Source organism: Bos javanicus, chromosome 2 (assembly GCF_032452875.1).
Source record: "Bos javanicus breed banteng chromosome 2, ARS-OSU_banteng_1.0, whole genome shotgun sequence".
Classification (NCBI taxonomy): Eukaryota; Metazoa; Chordata; class Mammalia; order Artiodactyla; family Bovidae; genus Bos; species Bos javanicus.
Genome location: NC_083869.1, coordinates 37,173,055 through 37,187,816, shown reverse-complemented (window position 1 = coordinate 37,187,816; position 14,762 = coordinate 37,173,055). Strand labels below are relative to the sequence as shown.

General features: G+C 36.5%; 1 protein-coding gene across 5 annotated transcripts in view; it reads right to left on the bottom strand.

The window, feature by feature from the left end:
* Positions 1 to 14,762, bottom strand: part of WDSUB1 (WD repeat, sterile alpha motif and U-box domain containing 1) — a 69,384-nt gene that overhangs the window by 27,011 nt on the left and 27,611 nt on the right. For all 5 annotated transcript variants that reach the window (XR_009732475.1, XM_061396366.1, XM_061396382.1 and 2 more), the window contains 5 exons: positions 13,578 to 13,611; positions 12,262 to 12,302; positions 12,075 to 12,181; positions 10,944 to 11,120; positions 1,559 to 1,699 (listed from right to left, as the gene is read on the bottom strand). Coding sequence is in view for 4 of the 5 variants with exons in the window: in XM_061396366.1 (XP_061252350.1) it covers positions 1,559 to 1,699; positions 10,944 to 11,120; positions 12,075 to 12,181; positions 12,262 to 12,302; positions 13,578 to 13,611 (500 nt within the window). In the remaining variant the exon portion in view is untranslated. The remainder of the gene's footprint in view (positions 1 to 1,558; positions 1,700 to 10,943; positions 11,121 to 12,074; positions 12,182 to 12,261; positions 12,303 to 13,577; positions 13,612 to 14,762) is intronic.

The window sequence follows — 14,762 nt, the reverse complement described above, 5'->3', positions numbered from 1 at the left end:
TATTATGTTAAGCCAGTCACAAAAAGATAAATGTATGATTCAACTTTATCTGAGTTCTCTAAAGTAGTCAAATTCATAGAATCAGAAAGTAGAATGGTAGTTACCAGAGGCTGGTTGCTGCTGCTGCTAACTCGCTTCAGTCATGTCTGACTCTGTGCGACCCCAGAGACGGCAGCCCACCAGGCTCCCCCGTCCCTGGGATTCTCTAGGCAAGAACACTGGAGTGGGTTGCCATTTCCTTCTCCAATGCGGGAAAGTGAAAAGTGAAAGTGAAGTCAATCAGTTGTGTCTGACTCCTAGCAACCCCATGGACCGCAGCCTACCAGGCGCCTCCATCCATGGGATTTGCCAGGCAAGAGTACTGGATTGGGTTGCCATTGCCTTCTCTGACCAGAGGCTGGAGAGAGAGGGAAAAGGGAAGTTGTTTACATGGGCACAGAGTTTCAGTTTTATAAGATGAAAAGTGTTGGCGATCTATTTCTGTTCCACAATAATGTGAATATACTTAACACTACTGAACTGTATCCTTAAATATGATTAAGATCGTAAATTTTGGAGAAGGAAATGGCAACCCACTCCAGTATTCTTGCCTGGAAAAGTCCATGGACAGAACAGCCTGGCAGGCTGCAGTCCAAGGGGTTACATGACTGAGCATGTGTACATGAGGGTGGAGGGTCACGGGTTGGTAGCAATAAACTGGTAGAACTAAAAAAAAAAAAAAAAAAAGATCGTAAATTTTATGTTAGGTGACTGTTTTTATAAAAAAAAAAGTGGAAAAAAAAAGACATTAACTGCACCACTATTTACAACATCCAGGATGTGGAAGCAACCTGAATGTCCAATGACACATGAATGGATAAAGAAGTTACGGTATGTGTGTGTATGTACGGTATGTATGCCAGAAAAATGAATGAAATTGGGTCATTTGCAGAGAAGCAGATGGACCTAGAGTCTGTTGTACAGAGTGAAGTAAGTCAAAAAGAGAAGTAAGTCAAAAAGAGAAAAACAAGTATCGTATATTAATGCGTACATGTGGAATCCAGGAAAAAATGCTACAGATGAACTATTTTGCAGGGCAGGAAAAGAGACGTAGATGAAGAGAATGGACATGCGGACACAGTGCGAGGAAGGGGACAGTGGGATGAACTGAGAGATCAGGATTCACACACACACACACACACACACACGCACACGCGCACACTATCGGGAAGCTGCTGTATAGCACAGGGAGCTCAACTTGGCACCTGTGATGACCTAGAGGGTAGGATTGGAGAGTGGTGAAGGGAGGTTCAGAGGGAGGGGATATATGTAATATGTATACATATAACTGATTCACTTTGTTGTACAGCAGAAACACAACATTGTAAAGCAATTACACTCCAATTTTAAAAAAAGAAATACACAGTGTTCAACAGTTCACCTCAGATCTAAGGAATTTTTTAAAAAATGTAATGATAATTTTGAAAATTTTCCACATTTAAACAAACTTCTGTGGTCCACACTATCTACTCACTTAGGACATAATACACCCTGAAACTTAGAATAGCATCACACATACCTGATGCGATGACAGGATCTTTCATAAGCTCCCTAGTTATTGGACATATAAATTCATCAGGAATTTCAGAAGAAAGGGTTTTCACCTTTGTCCTCAGTTCTTCAATTTTCCTTAGAACTTTACTACGCAGCCCTAGAGATTCTGAAAAGAAATTAGAAAATTCTGTTAGGGCTGGAGAACTATCTATAAGCTTCATGCAAGTCTTCAGCAGAGTAAAATTTTATCTACTATAACCAAAAATCTTCAGAAATACTGTTTTACCACATGGAACCTTTTCTTTACAAATTCTTTAATGAATCTTTCTAGTACAGAATAAAGTGTGATTAAAACAATTCATCAATAGAAAGATTATTCTAAGTAACTTTAGATTCTGAAAGCTCCTCAAGAATTTCAGATTACCCAAACACTAATATACTACACAAAATTAGAAAAGCCTATTATATGTTAATTTAGAGAACAAAGTCTCCTAAAAATCATTTATAAAGATTTTCAGTTTAATATAAAAATTCCATCTTATATTTTTAAACCTTATGAAACTTGGTTTATTATCTGCTAATTCATATACAATGGGAATACCAGACCACCTGACCTGCCTCTTGAGAAATCTGTATGCAGGTCAGGAAGCAACAGTTAGAACTGGACATGGAACAACAGATCGGTTCTAAATAGGAAAAGGAGTACGTCAAGGCTGTAATATTGTCACCGTTTATTTAACTTATATGCAAAATACATCATGAGAAACACTGGTCTGGATGAAGCACAAGCTGGAATCAAGACTGCTGGGAGAAATATCAATAACCTCACATATGCAGATGACACCACCCTTATGGCAGAAAGTGAAGAAGAACTAAAGAGCCTCTTGATGAAAGTGAAAGAGGAGAGTGAAAAAGCTGGCTTAAAGCTCAACATTCAGAAAACTAAGATCATGGCATCTGGTCCCATCACTTCATGGCAAATAGATGGGGAAACTGGAAACAGTGATTGACTATTTTTTTTGGGCTCCAAAATCGCTGCAGATGGTGACTGCAGCCATGAAATTAAAAGACACTTACTCCTTGGAAGAAAAGTTATGGCCAACCTAGACAGCATATTAAAAAGCAGAGACATTACTTTGCCAACAAAGGTCTGTCTAGTCAAAGCTATGGTTTTTCCAGTAGTCATGTATGGATGTGAGAGCTGGGCCATAAAGAAGGCTGAGCAGTGAAGAATTGATGCTTCTGAACTGTGGTGTTGGAGAAAACTCTTGGGAGTCCCTTGGACAGCAAGGAGATCCAACCAGTCTATCCTAAAGGAAACCAGTCCTGAATATTCATTGGAAGGACTGATGCTAAAACTGAAACTCCATAACTCTGGCCACCTGATGCAAAGAACTGACTCATTTGAAATCAAGACCCTGATGTTGGGAAAGATTGAAGGCAGGAGGAGAAAGGGACGACAGAAGATGAGATGGTTGGATGGCATCACTGACTTGATGGACATAAGTCTGAGTAAACTCCAGGAGTTGGCGATGGACAGGAAGGCCTGGCATGCTGCAGTCCTTGGGGTTGCAAAGAGTCGGACACAACTGAGTGACTGAAGTGAACTGATACAAAGCACAGTATCAAGTAAAACTCATCTGTTTGTCCAAAACTGTACATGTAAGCTTCATTCACCTATAGTTTAACTTCTATCTCATTTCAAGAATTAATTTTTAGTTTCAGGAAGATAAATATAATTAAGTTTAGGAAGAGCAGTGTTATTTAGTTGTTTGTATTTTTATCAGCTGACAGTTCTATTTTAGGCTGAGGTTTTTTCTGGGTGGGGGCGGTGGGTAAATGGGTAGAAAAAGAGAACTACGTTTCAGAATGCCTCATAGTTTTCATAAAAAGCCATATCAACTTGCTGATTGGAAGGTAATTCTCCATATAGTGTTTAAACACACTTTTACAACATCTTTTATCTGGCAATCTTTTCAAGGATGTCTGCAAACTTCCTTGGAAGCTAATGTCTCCCTCCTAGTCAAAGGGCAGGTTTGTGTTCTAAGACCTACAAAGATAACGTCTTCCTCTTGGACTACTTTGGTGCTGCTGCCGCTAAGTCGCTTCAGTCGTGTCCGACTCTGTGCGACCCCAGAGAAGGCAGCCCACCAGGCTCCCCGTCCCTGGGAGTCTCCAGGCAAGAACACTGGAGTGGGTTGCCATTTCCTTCTCCAATGCATGAAAGTGAAAAGTGAAAGTGAAGTCGCTCAGTCGTGTCTGACTCTTAGCGACCCCATGGACTGCAGCCTACCAGGCTCCTCCGTCCACGGGATTTTCCAGGCAAGAGTACTGGAGTGGGGTGCCATTGCCTTCTCCGGACTACTTTGCTAGCAGTCCCCTTATCATATTAGGGGAGATCATAAATTCAGGGTTCCTCAGCTATGACACTATCACAGATTGCCTTCACAAGACTTAGTGGCAGAGGGGAACCAATCTGAGCATGAAGCTCATGCTGCTTGCTGTCCCATGAGTAACAAACTGTTTACATCTATTTGGATTCACTGACATGTTATCTATGAAAGTGTGGAAGTCAACCCCGCAACTGCCTGCATCTTAAGGGACGTCCTTCCTATGGAATTCACTGAAACCAAACTGAAGATTTTTTAAATGATTTTTTAAAAAAAAATCACAACACATTTATAATTAGTGATCATCTCATTTAAAGGGATATTACATGTAATAAGAATATAGAGGTATTTAATATTCTAAAAAACATATATTTTTTCCTGTCAAAAATAATACACATGTGTGCTATTATGTAGAATGCTTATTAGTAGAGGGTGTGAAGTGAAGTGAAAGTTGCTCAGTCGTGTCCGACTCTTTGTGACGCCATGGACTATATAGCACAAAATTCTCCTATGTAGTACAGTATACTACAGAATACTGGTGTGGGTAGCTCTCCTCCAGGGGATCTTCCCAACCCAGGGATCAAACCCAGGTCTCCCGCACTGCAAGCGGATTGTTTACCAGCTGAGCTAGAAGGGAAGCCCCAGAATACTGGAGCAGGTAGCCTATCCCTTTCTCCAGCAAATCTTCCCCAACTAGGAATCGACCCGGGGTCTCCTGCATTGCAGGCAGATTCTTTACCAACTGAGCTATCAGGGAATCCTAATAGTGTGTGTAGAAACCCTATTTCAAAATGTACTATAAAAGGTTAAATTGTGTGTTATCCTGCCCAATTTTAATGTTGTTTAAAAATGCCCTCATTTACCAGCAGTTACCAAATCATATCCACAGAACTTAGCCAGAGGAAAAACACATCCTTTTGTGATAGGGGGTTGGAAGTCAGTGTTATTAAACTTAATTGCTCAGAAAGAAAAGACCCTTACCAGGTGAGGGCTAGCAAACCCTCAGTGTGAGTTAATGGGCGATATTTCACTATATTTGCTATAACTCTGAAAAGGCATCTGGTTCTTAGCAGATGACAAATTAAATAGGCCATCAAACTCTGTCCCCCTTCTCCACCCCTTCCCAATGCTGGAAATGCTGCATAATTGAATTGATGGTGCCAAGAGACAATCATTAAAGATACAAAATTCTAAAAACCCTCAAGAAAACAGAAGTAACTGAGTTCCAGAGTAAAGGATGGGACATAGTTTAAAGCAGAGATTTGTATACACAAATGGAAGAAACACCTTTCTACTTGTAGCCATCTTTCCCCCCAACTTTGTCCTGTAAATATCATCGCCAAAGCAGCAACGCCAGCACTAGCTGGAGGCAGAGTAACGGGAAAGTGCTACTGCCTGGAGCTAACCAACCATCACAGCCCATGAGGCTGGTCACAGAGTCACCTCTGTACTGCCCTGAGACAGAAGAGGATCAACAGCTGGTCTCTTGGAGAAAAAACATTGAATTCTTCATTATTTAAAAATAAATTTTATTAAACAAATTCTGACTAGAATGATCAAGAGAAAACAAGATATAAAAAGGAACACAAGGATTTTTTAAAGGATTTGGAAAAGATGATGATAGGAGCGATGTAATTTTTATATTTCTCTGAATCCCTTCATGAAAACCAACGCGACTAGATAGCAAAATCAAATTCCACGGGCCTTTACAACAAAACAAGGTAGCAAAGTATCTTCATGAGCCCCACAACATATTAATAAGTGGGAGAAGATAATCCACCAACATCCGTAAGATCTGTAATTGATATCAGTGGGGAAGCAACAGGACATTGATAGGCCTGAAAAAAAGAGACTTCAAAATGCCCCACAAGTACTCACTGCAAAGTGGGGAGGTCAATTTAAGAGCAGTTGCTGACCTGGAAGGGTATGTCCACTCCAAAAGCCTGTGAGTACACAGGCCCACACATTTAAAAGGTCAATGTCATATAAGTTGTATATACAGAAAAAAATGGTAAGTTTTATTACTTAACAGTATACGCAGTTAGGCACCGAGAGAAAATCTACATGAGGAAGTATTACCAGGAATTGAAACGTGAAACTTCCAAAATCTGAGGGCGTTAAGACAGTTGGTGCATAAGGTCTTAAAAAGCATTTGACAAAATAATTTGATATTATAATTTTTAAATAAAAAATGATAAAAATGTCTCACGTGATTTCATGGTTTCTTGGAAAGACAAGAGCAAAAGGAAGGGGGACCTCTTGGAAAAACGTCATTCCCAATTAAGAATCTATGATTGATAATTAGTTGAATATAAAGGTAAGAACTGACACAATATACAACAGTTCCTTGTCATCTGTCATTTCATGCTTTTACCATTATATCATCCACAGCAATTCCACACTCCAAGATGGGTCGCAATTTACAATATCCTGGAGGCCGAGGTATAAACAGAGGCCACACTGCAGTGAAAGTCATGTGGCTAGTCAATGGACTTACTGCTTGCCTAGTATCGTCTCAGACTTTCTTGCTCTTCATCTTTCATACTTTATGCTTTTTGGTTGCAATATTAAAGGCTTTAGTAGAGTTCACAAATTCATGGATTCACAAATGTCTTAAGACATATCTCTCTTAGTATCAAGGATCTCTTATATCAGTAATCCCTTTCTGGACCTTCTTGATGCAAATGTAGTAATACATATAGGGAGTTATTTTCTACCTAAAACTGTCTCTATTTTTATTAACACAATCCCAGAAAAGAACTATTACTCTAGGATAAAAGCGACAGATTCCAACAGATACTTAAATCTACAGAAAGTTCCTTTACTGTACATTTACAAAAGGTTCACTGAAAAAAGATGTGACAGACTACGCTACGTCACTTCAGTTGTGTCCGACTCTGTGCGACGCCATAGACGGCAGCCCACCAGGCTCCCCTGTCCCTGGGATTCTCCAGGCAAGAACATTGGAGTAGGTTGCCATTTCCTTCTCCAATGCATGAAAGTGAAAAGTGAAAGTGAAGTCGCTCAGTCGTGTCCGACTCTTAGCGACCCCATGGATTGCAGCCCACCAGGCTCCTCCATCCATGGAATTTTCTAGGCAAGAGTACTGGAGTGGGGTGCCATTGCCTTCTCCATGTGACAGACTGCTTGACTCCTTAAAAAAAATTTTTAAGTGTCAGACATAAAAGATAATATCACTTTGTTTCCTAACACCCCAATCAATACACTTTCTGCAAAATTAACTTTCTTTGTATGATGCTGCTACCGCTAAGTCACTTCAGTCGTCTCCGACTCTGTGCGACCCTATGGACAGCAGCCCACCAGGCTCCTCTGTCTGTCTACAGGATTCTCTAGGCAAGAATACTGGAGTGGGTTGTCATTTCCTTCTCCATCTTTGTACGATGAATGTTGAACAAATTCATATTTATTCACATTCAAGTAGGAACTGCTTTAACAGTTGTACCACAAAAGTAAATGCAAGTAAAATAGTTGTGCATTACAAGAGTAAAATTCATTATCGCATACTCAATTGGCCTCTTAAATCACTTTTTTCTAGACTCAATTTCGATTCTCTATTACTCCAATTAACTGTTTTGAGGATGAGTCTGCTTTTTTCTTAAAGCTCAAGACTAACAGAAATTCACTGTAGCTTAAAGTAGCACTTGTAGAAGATTAATGTTAGCCCCTTAATCCTTTCTAATTTTGCAAAAACTAAAGTACTTTAGAATGATGCAGAAAAAAATTAATCTATTTACTTACGAATTTATTCTGCAATTTCTTTAATTCACTAACTTTCCAAATCTTAAACAGAAATGCAAAGCCAATTCCTTACTTACTAGAGAGTATGCAACACTTGTTTCCATTTACAATAATGGTCTTCCTCAGCTTTTAGACCACAGAAATTAAATTACATTTCAATTTTAGCTTGAGCCTGATAGTTACAAAACTTAATTAATTGAAATTCAAAATTATCATAACTACTAAGTCCAAGACTCACCTTTTCAAAAATTATTTCAGGCCACTGACTGAATCCTGTAAGAGTTTCTTATACTTTATTTATCCGGCTATCACAGAACAGAATTCTATTCCTATTAATTGTTTTTACTATGCTCTTATTTTTTGCAACATTCTTTGTTGAAATCTAAAATTATTATTTTATATTGTCATGTGCTTCTCTGTGATAACGTATTGTTAAATTTTACTGTGAGAAAGGAATGATAAGATTCAAAATTCACCAGAACTTTCAGGAAGAAAGAGTAAATTACAAATTATAAAGGAAATAAGTTATTAGAGATACAAAAACAACTTTCACAGTATGGTCTGAGTACAAAACCATCTGATTCTAAGTATTTTCACAAAGTCATCATTCTGTTAACTTTTTAAAAAACTTCCAAGACATTTAAATAGGTACACATACTGTAATTACTGTGTAATGAACGTATACACCTATACTTTAAAATGGTTTTCTATAACAACACTTTTTTGTTATTTGACTCTTCATTAACAATAAATTCCCTATGGACATCCTATTTCCTATGCTTATTAATTTTAAGATTTTACTATGGCATACTGATAATAATGTTGAGGGACACTATTAGAGCACAACACTAAGACTTCAAACTGTTTTTGATAAGGATGTAGTATTCAAAACACATGAACAACTCTTACAATTCAACAACAAACAGAGAAACCAATTTTAAAGGGGGAAAGTTCAAAGAAGATATATAACCAATAAGCACTTGAAACTATGCTCCATATCATTAGGTAAATGCAAATCAAAACCACAATGAAATACCACTTCACATCTATCGAACACCTATAATCAAGAAGATAGCTAGAAAACAGTGTTGACAAAGAGGTGAAGAAATTGGAAACCTCATACATTGCTTGTGGGAATGTAAAATAGTACAGCTGCTTTGGAAAACAGTCTGGCAGTTCCTCAAAATACTGAACAGTAAAAAAAAATTCTTTTAATCATATACCCAAGACAAATAAAAAGATACACAAAAACTCATACATACATATTCATAGCAACATTATTGATAATAGCCAAAAAGTAGAAACAACCCAAATGTCCATCAATTGATGCATGAACAAACAAAATGTGCTTCAGCCATACAATGGGATATTATTCAGCCATAAAAAGGAATGAAGTACTTGTACATACAAAAACCCTGAGGTTAAATAAAAGAAACCAGATACAAAAGGCCACATGTCGTTTAGTTTCACTTACAAAAAAATGTCCAAAATAGATAAATCTTATTTCTACAAGAGAAAGATTAGTGGTTGCCAAAAGGCTAGAATGAGAAATGAATGGGGTTCTTTGGGGAAGACAAAAATGTTCTGAAATTATATAGTGGGTATACAATTTATACAATTCTATGACTGTATGAAAAAGCACTGAATTACACAGTTTAAAAAAAATGACTTGTACACTGAAAATTACAAAGCACTTTTGAAACAAATTAAGAAGATCTGAAAACATGACAATAATCTCCAATCTGATATATAAATGGGTAACAGGCACATGGAAAACTGTGCAACATCACTAGACATCAGAAAAACGCCCATCAAAACCACAGTGAGGGGCTTCCTTGGTGGTCCGGTAGGTAAGAATCTGCCTACCAATGCAGGGGACACGGCTTCATTGCTGGTCTGGGAATACCCCACATGCCACAAGGCAACTAAGCCCATGTGCCACAACTACTGAAGCCTGAGTACCCGAGAGCCCATCCTCTGCAACAGGAGAAGCCACTGCGATGAGAAGCGCGTGCACTGCAACTAGAGAGTAATCCCTGCTCAGTGCAACTAGGAAAGCCTGTGTGCAGCCAATAAAGACCTAGTACAGCCAAAAATAAATATGTTTTTAAAGAAAGAGATTACTTAAAAAAAAAAAAGCCCAGTTGCTTTAGAAAACAATCTTGACAGTTCTTCAAATGCAAGCACAGAGCTACCATAAGACCCACCAATTCCACTTGAACAAGTTTTATATTTTTGATGCTATTTGTATCTAGACTACATCAATTCTCAAATACACAACATTTCCAGGACTAGGGGAGGAATAGGCAACAGAGTACAGGAGCTGATGGCCTATTTAATTTGTCATCTTAAGAGTCAGATGCTTTTTCAGAGTTAAAGCATATATAGTCAAATATTGCCCGTTACACACACCAAGGGTTTAGCTGGTAAGGGTCTTTTCTTTCTAAGCAAAGAAATTTAATAACACTCACTCCCAGCCCCCAATTACAAAAGACTACGTCTTCTTCTGGTTAAGTTCTGTGGATATAAATCAGTAACATCCAAGAAAACGGAAAATAGATGCCCACATAAAACTTGTACATGAATGTTCAAAGTAGCATAATTTAAAAAACCTTAAAAATGAGAACAATCTAAATTCAATCAACTGATGAATGGATGAGTAAAAGGTGATAACTCATATAATGAAATATCCAGCTATAAAAATGAAGTACTAATATATACGACAACATTTATGAATCTTTGAGAGCATGCTAAGCAAAGAGGCCAGGCACAGAAGACCTTGACATTATATGAAATGTCAAGAACAGGCAAATCCTTAGAAGACAAAAAGTAGATTAGTGGTTGCTGGGAGCTAGAGAGAAAGGAAATAGGAATGACTGCTAATGGGCATGGGGTTTCTTTCTGAAGTGGTAAAATTGTTCTGGAATTAGACAGTTGTGATGGCTGTACAAATCGGTGAATAGTATACTAAGAGTCACTTATTACACTACTGTATACTTGTAAAAGGGTGCATTATATTGCAACTTAAAAAACATGTTTTAAAAATTAGTTACATGGTGGCTTTAATTACCTAAAAAATAGTATGTAACATCTCTTTTCTATAATCTACTAAAAACATACTCTCCTTTATACAAAAGCATATTCCAGAATAACTAATGTGCTAGAATAAGAATACTAAGAGGAAACCATTAATGCAATTAAAACCAATCTCATAGTAAATTATTAAAAGTTGTTTTTAAGACTTTCTTTCACTAGTCTTACCTATTTTCAAATCATCAGCTAGACTTTCTTTTGTAAGATTCAATAATTCTCTTCCATCAATGTTATTCATTTTGAAAATATCAATGAGATCTTCTAAACCTTCGGCACAAAGCCAGTTTGAGACATCATCCTCTGACCAATTTTCAGTAAATTGCTTTGGTTGATCTGGGATCTTTGCTTAAAAAACAAAAGAATACTCATAAACAAAAAGATAAGTGAAATAATAAGCAAAAGTATATCCTTTAAAAAGATTCTCCTGCATGTGTACTAAATGGCTTCAGTCATGTCCAATTCTTTGTGACCCTATGGACCGTAGCCCTCCAGACTCCTCTTGTCCAAGGGACTCTCTGGGCAAGAATACTGGAGTAGGTTGCCATGCCCTCCTCCAGGGGACCTTCCAGACCCAGGGATTGAACCCACATCTCTTTAAGTCTCCTGCACTGGCAGGTGGGTTCTTTACCCCAGCACCACCTGGGAAGCCCAACATAAGGATTCTCACTTTGTACTAAAAAGTAAACAAAATGTTCTTAAATCTGTGTTTTCTACTTTAACATCTTTAAAAAAAATTTTTTTAAGTCAAACACTACATGTAATTAAAGCATTATTTAATTAAATGCTACTCTTTTGGAGCTTTTTTCACTCCAGAAAAAGTTCATCATGATATAAAATTGGCATTGGCAGAAGTATTATATTTTATCTGTCATCTGCATATCAGCACCACTAGTTAGCTAATTTTGACAGTGATAAAAATAAAACTTTGAAATTGTGTCAATGCTGCTTAATCAAACTAAAAATGAAACCACTGGGATAAAACAATCATTTCTACTTTGTCCTAGGCTATATTTATTAATATCTGAAAAATCAGTACAGAGTGTAAATAAAGAGCTTACAAAACTATGGGAGTTATGATGTAACCGAGTGTGCACCCAAAAGCATTTACCAATAGTTTTAACATAGACGACTGGGTTAACTTTAACACTGGGTTCTCTAAAATTACTTTCAAGTTATATTAACTTTGGATATATGCTTTATATTGAAAAAAGGAACGTGAATAATTTGTCAAAAAATTACTGAGTTTCTGATTTTAATGGTGAATGGTGGTGATGTTGTTAACATGATATCCTTACTAACCTTGGCAAAGTGTTTCCGTGTCAAATTGCCAGATGTTCACTGTTTTGTCCATTGAACCAGTAGCAAGTAAAAGCATATTGGGTGCAAAGGCACAAGTTGTGACATACCTAGTTAATAAAAACAACTATTAAATATCCTTAGACCAATTTTTTAATTACATTAATACAAATCAAGGTTAAGTTCAGACCTGGTGTGCTGAGTCAGTGTGTGAAGTATATTCTCAGTATTCTGAAAAAATAACAGAACAAACAGCTTTATATTTACTCAGGCAAGAATCAAGTTACTAACAAAGTCTTGCTTGACCTGAATGGTTTATATATTCTATGTATTCCAATAATATTGAGTCATTAATATAAGCTGAAACTTATCCAATGAATAGATAATAGCATTTATAACTAATATCATCAAGTACTTATTTTATTCTTTCTCAATTATTACTAGTGCTGTCTGCTAAAATTTTTAGGTTAATATAGTCCTGGCTGATTTGTCTTAACTAACAGTAACCATGAAATAATTTATATTTTTGTTACGGCATTTGACTTGTACCCACTGCAGACCAGTGAGTAGAAATTAATCACTTCAATTCTGAGTGCACTTAGCTGACAATCCAGTATCTAGATGTATTTATATAAATATTTTATGGAGGAAATTTAATGTTTTAGCTGTTTCTGTGAAACTTTTCATGAAAGCTTCCTGAGAAACAGTAAGGATCTATTTCACATTTGAGTACTCTTTCCCATTTCCTGCCAGAACTCTCAGTGATTGGAACTTCCATGAGCAGGACTAGCTTATTAGCTTCCTTACTTGCCACACACTCACTTTGATGATTCACATCTCTATTTCATTTGCTGGCATAGCCACAACCTAAATTCAACCACTGTAAGGGTCCACGTAACATTGATTTCTCTCAGAGAATATTTTCACAGTATATTAAACATTCATTTTCTTCCACCCGGTCTTTAGTAACATGCATCTAACAAAAAGTCCCATTTCTCCAAATCCATTATAACCTACTCTTCCTTATACTAGTCTCTAAATCCAGCTGCAACTCTAAAGCAGTGGGTCACTTTCAGCTTTCAGCTATGCCCTACCAAAATCCTCCAATATACAGTAACAAACTATTAGAAATGATACCTAGAAGTATAGTCTTACCCTCCAGTAAATAATCCTTTGTTGTTATGAAATCCTGGTGTAAGAGTTTAAGAATAATTGATTTAAAGTGATTTTTTGGATACTGGTGCTCTTTAAATTGGTATTTTCTTTTATCAGAAAATATCTATCTTAAAACCATTATTGAAATATTTCAGGGCTTGACCCAGAACCAATACCTTACTTACATAACTATTTTAGCATTTCTGAAATGTACATATTATCTTTTAAGGCACCCTAAACAAAAAATATATATATACACATTTTCCTTATCCTGCCTAACTCAACTTGAAATTCAGCAGCCTAACAAGCAAATGTAATTTACAAAGATCACACAAGATGTGAAGTACTTACAGTATCATACACTATAACTGACTTATCCACTGATCTTTAAGAGAAAAAAAAAAGGATCATGGGTGAAAAGTTCTACAAAAATGAAGTACAGTATTTGTATATTTAAATCATTTTAATAACTTAAGGCTGGAATTTTGATATGCACACATTCAGAATACAGTCTATTTTTCATTGTATAAACTTATTTTAAAAAACTATATACCATATACCAAATTTGTCAGAAAGTTATAAACTTTATTAAACACCAGCACATGTTATTTATACTATATAGCCCTAAACAGAGTAAGCATTTATAATGAATAAATAAGACAATTTCATGGGACGTTAATAACTCAAAGGGAAAAACCACTACAAGGGAAACCTATCAGTTGCTACTTGATTTTTATTCTGGATAGCATTGTTCTTTATTATTGATATGGCTGTGCTTTAATTCCTAGTCAATATGTATGTGACTCATTTTTTAAAACTGTAATTATAAACTTTATTTAGTCCCTACATGATTTCTTTCAATGTTATAAAAATTAAAACAACTATCTGGGATTATTCTAGTGGTGAAAAAAATTATCATACAAAAAAAATACAATACTGTAACAAATTACATAATCAAAACAACAGATAAATGTGTTTGTATGTGGTATTTTCCCCTCTTTGGATACAGTTGTTATGTCTCCATATGTTGCAAAGTGAGAAAACATAACAAGTGTTACTGCTCTCTGTAACAGCACTTTTATTATTATTAAAAGTAGCTGATTATAGTCTGACCACAGGAGTCACACCTATTATAAGGCTTAATATTTCTTTGAAAATTCCTTATTTAGTAGTCTCTATAGCACTGGTAATGGATTTTGACAATAGAATCTTTGTCATAAGTTCAAAATAGAAATTAAGGCTTTGTTCAAACATAATTGAAACACAAGTTGAAACACAAGTGAGAAGCATATAGATGCATTCTGGATGGTAAAAAACAGAATTAGAGCATTAAATGCTAAATCAAAAACAGCCAAAAAACACTGAAAATATTAGCAGCTAATACGCATAGCCAGACATGATTTATAGACACTCTTGTGTGCGTATGAGCTAAGACACTTTAGTTGCATCCAACTCTGAGACGCGATGGAACGTAGCTTGCCAGTCTCCTCTTTTCATGGGCTTCTCCAGCAAGAATACTGTAGTGGGTTGCCATTT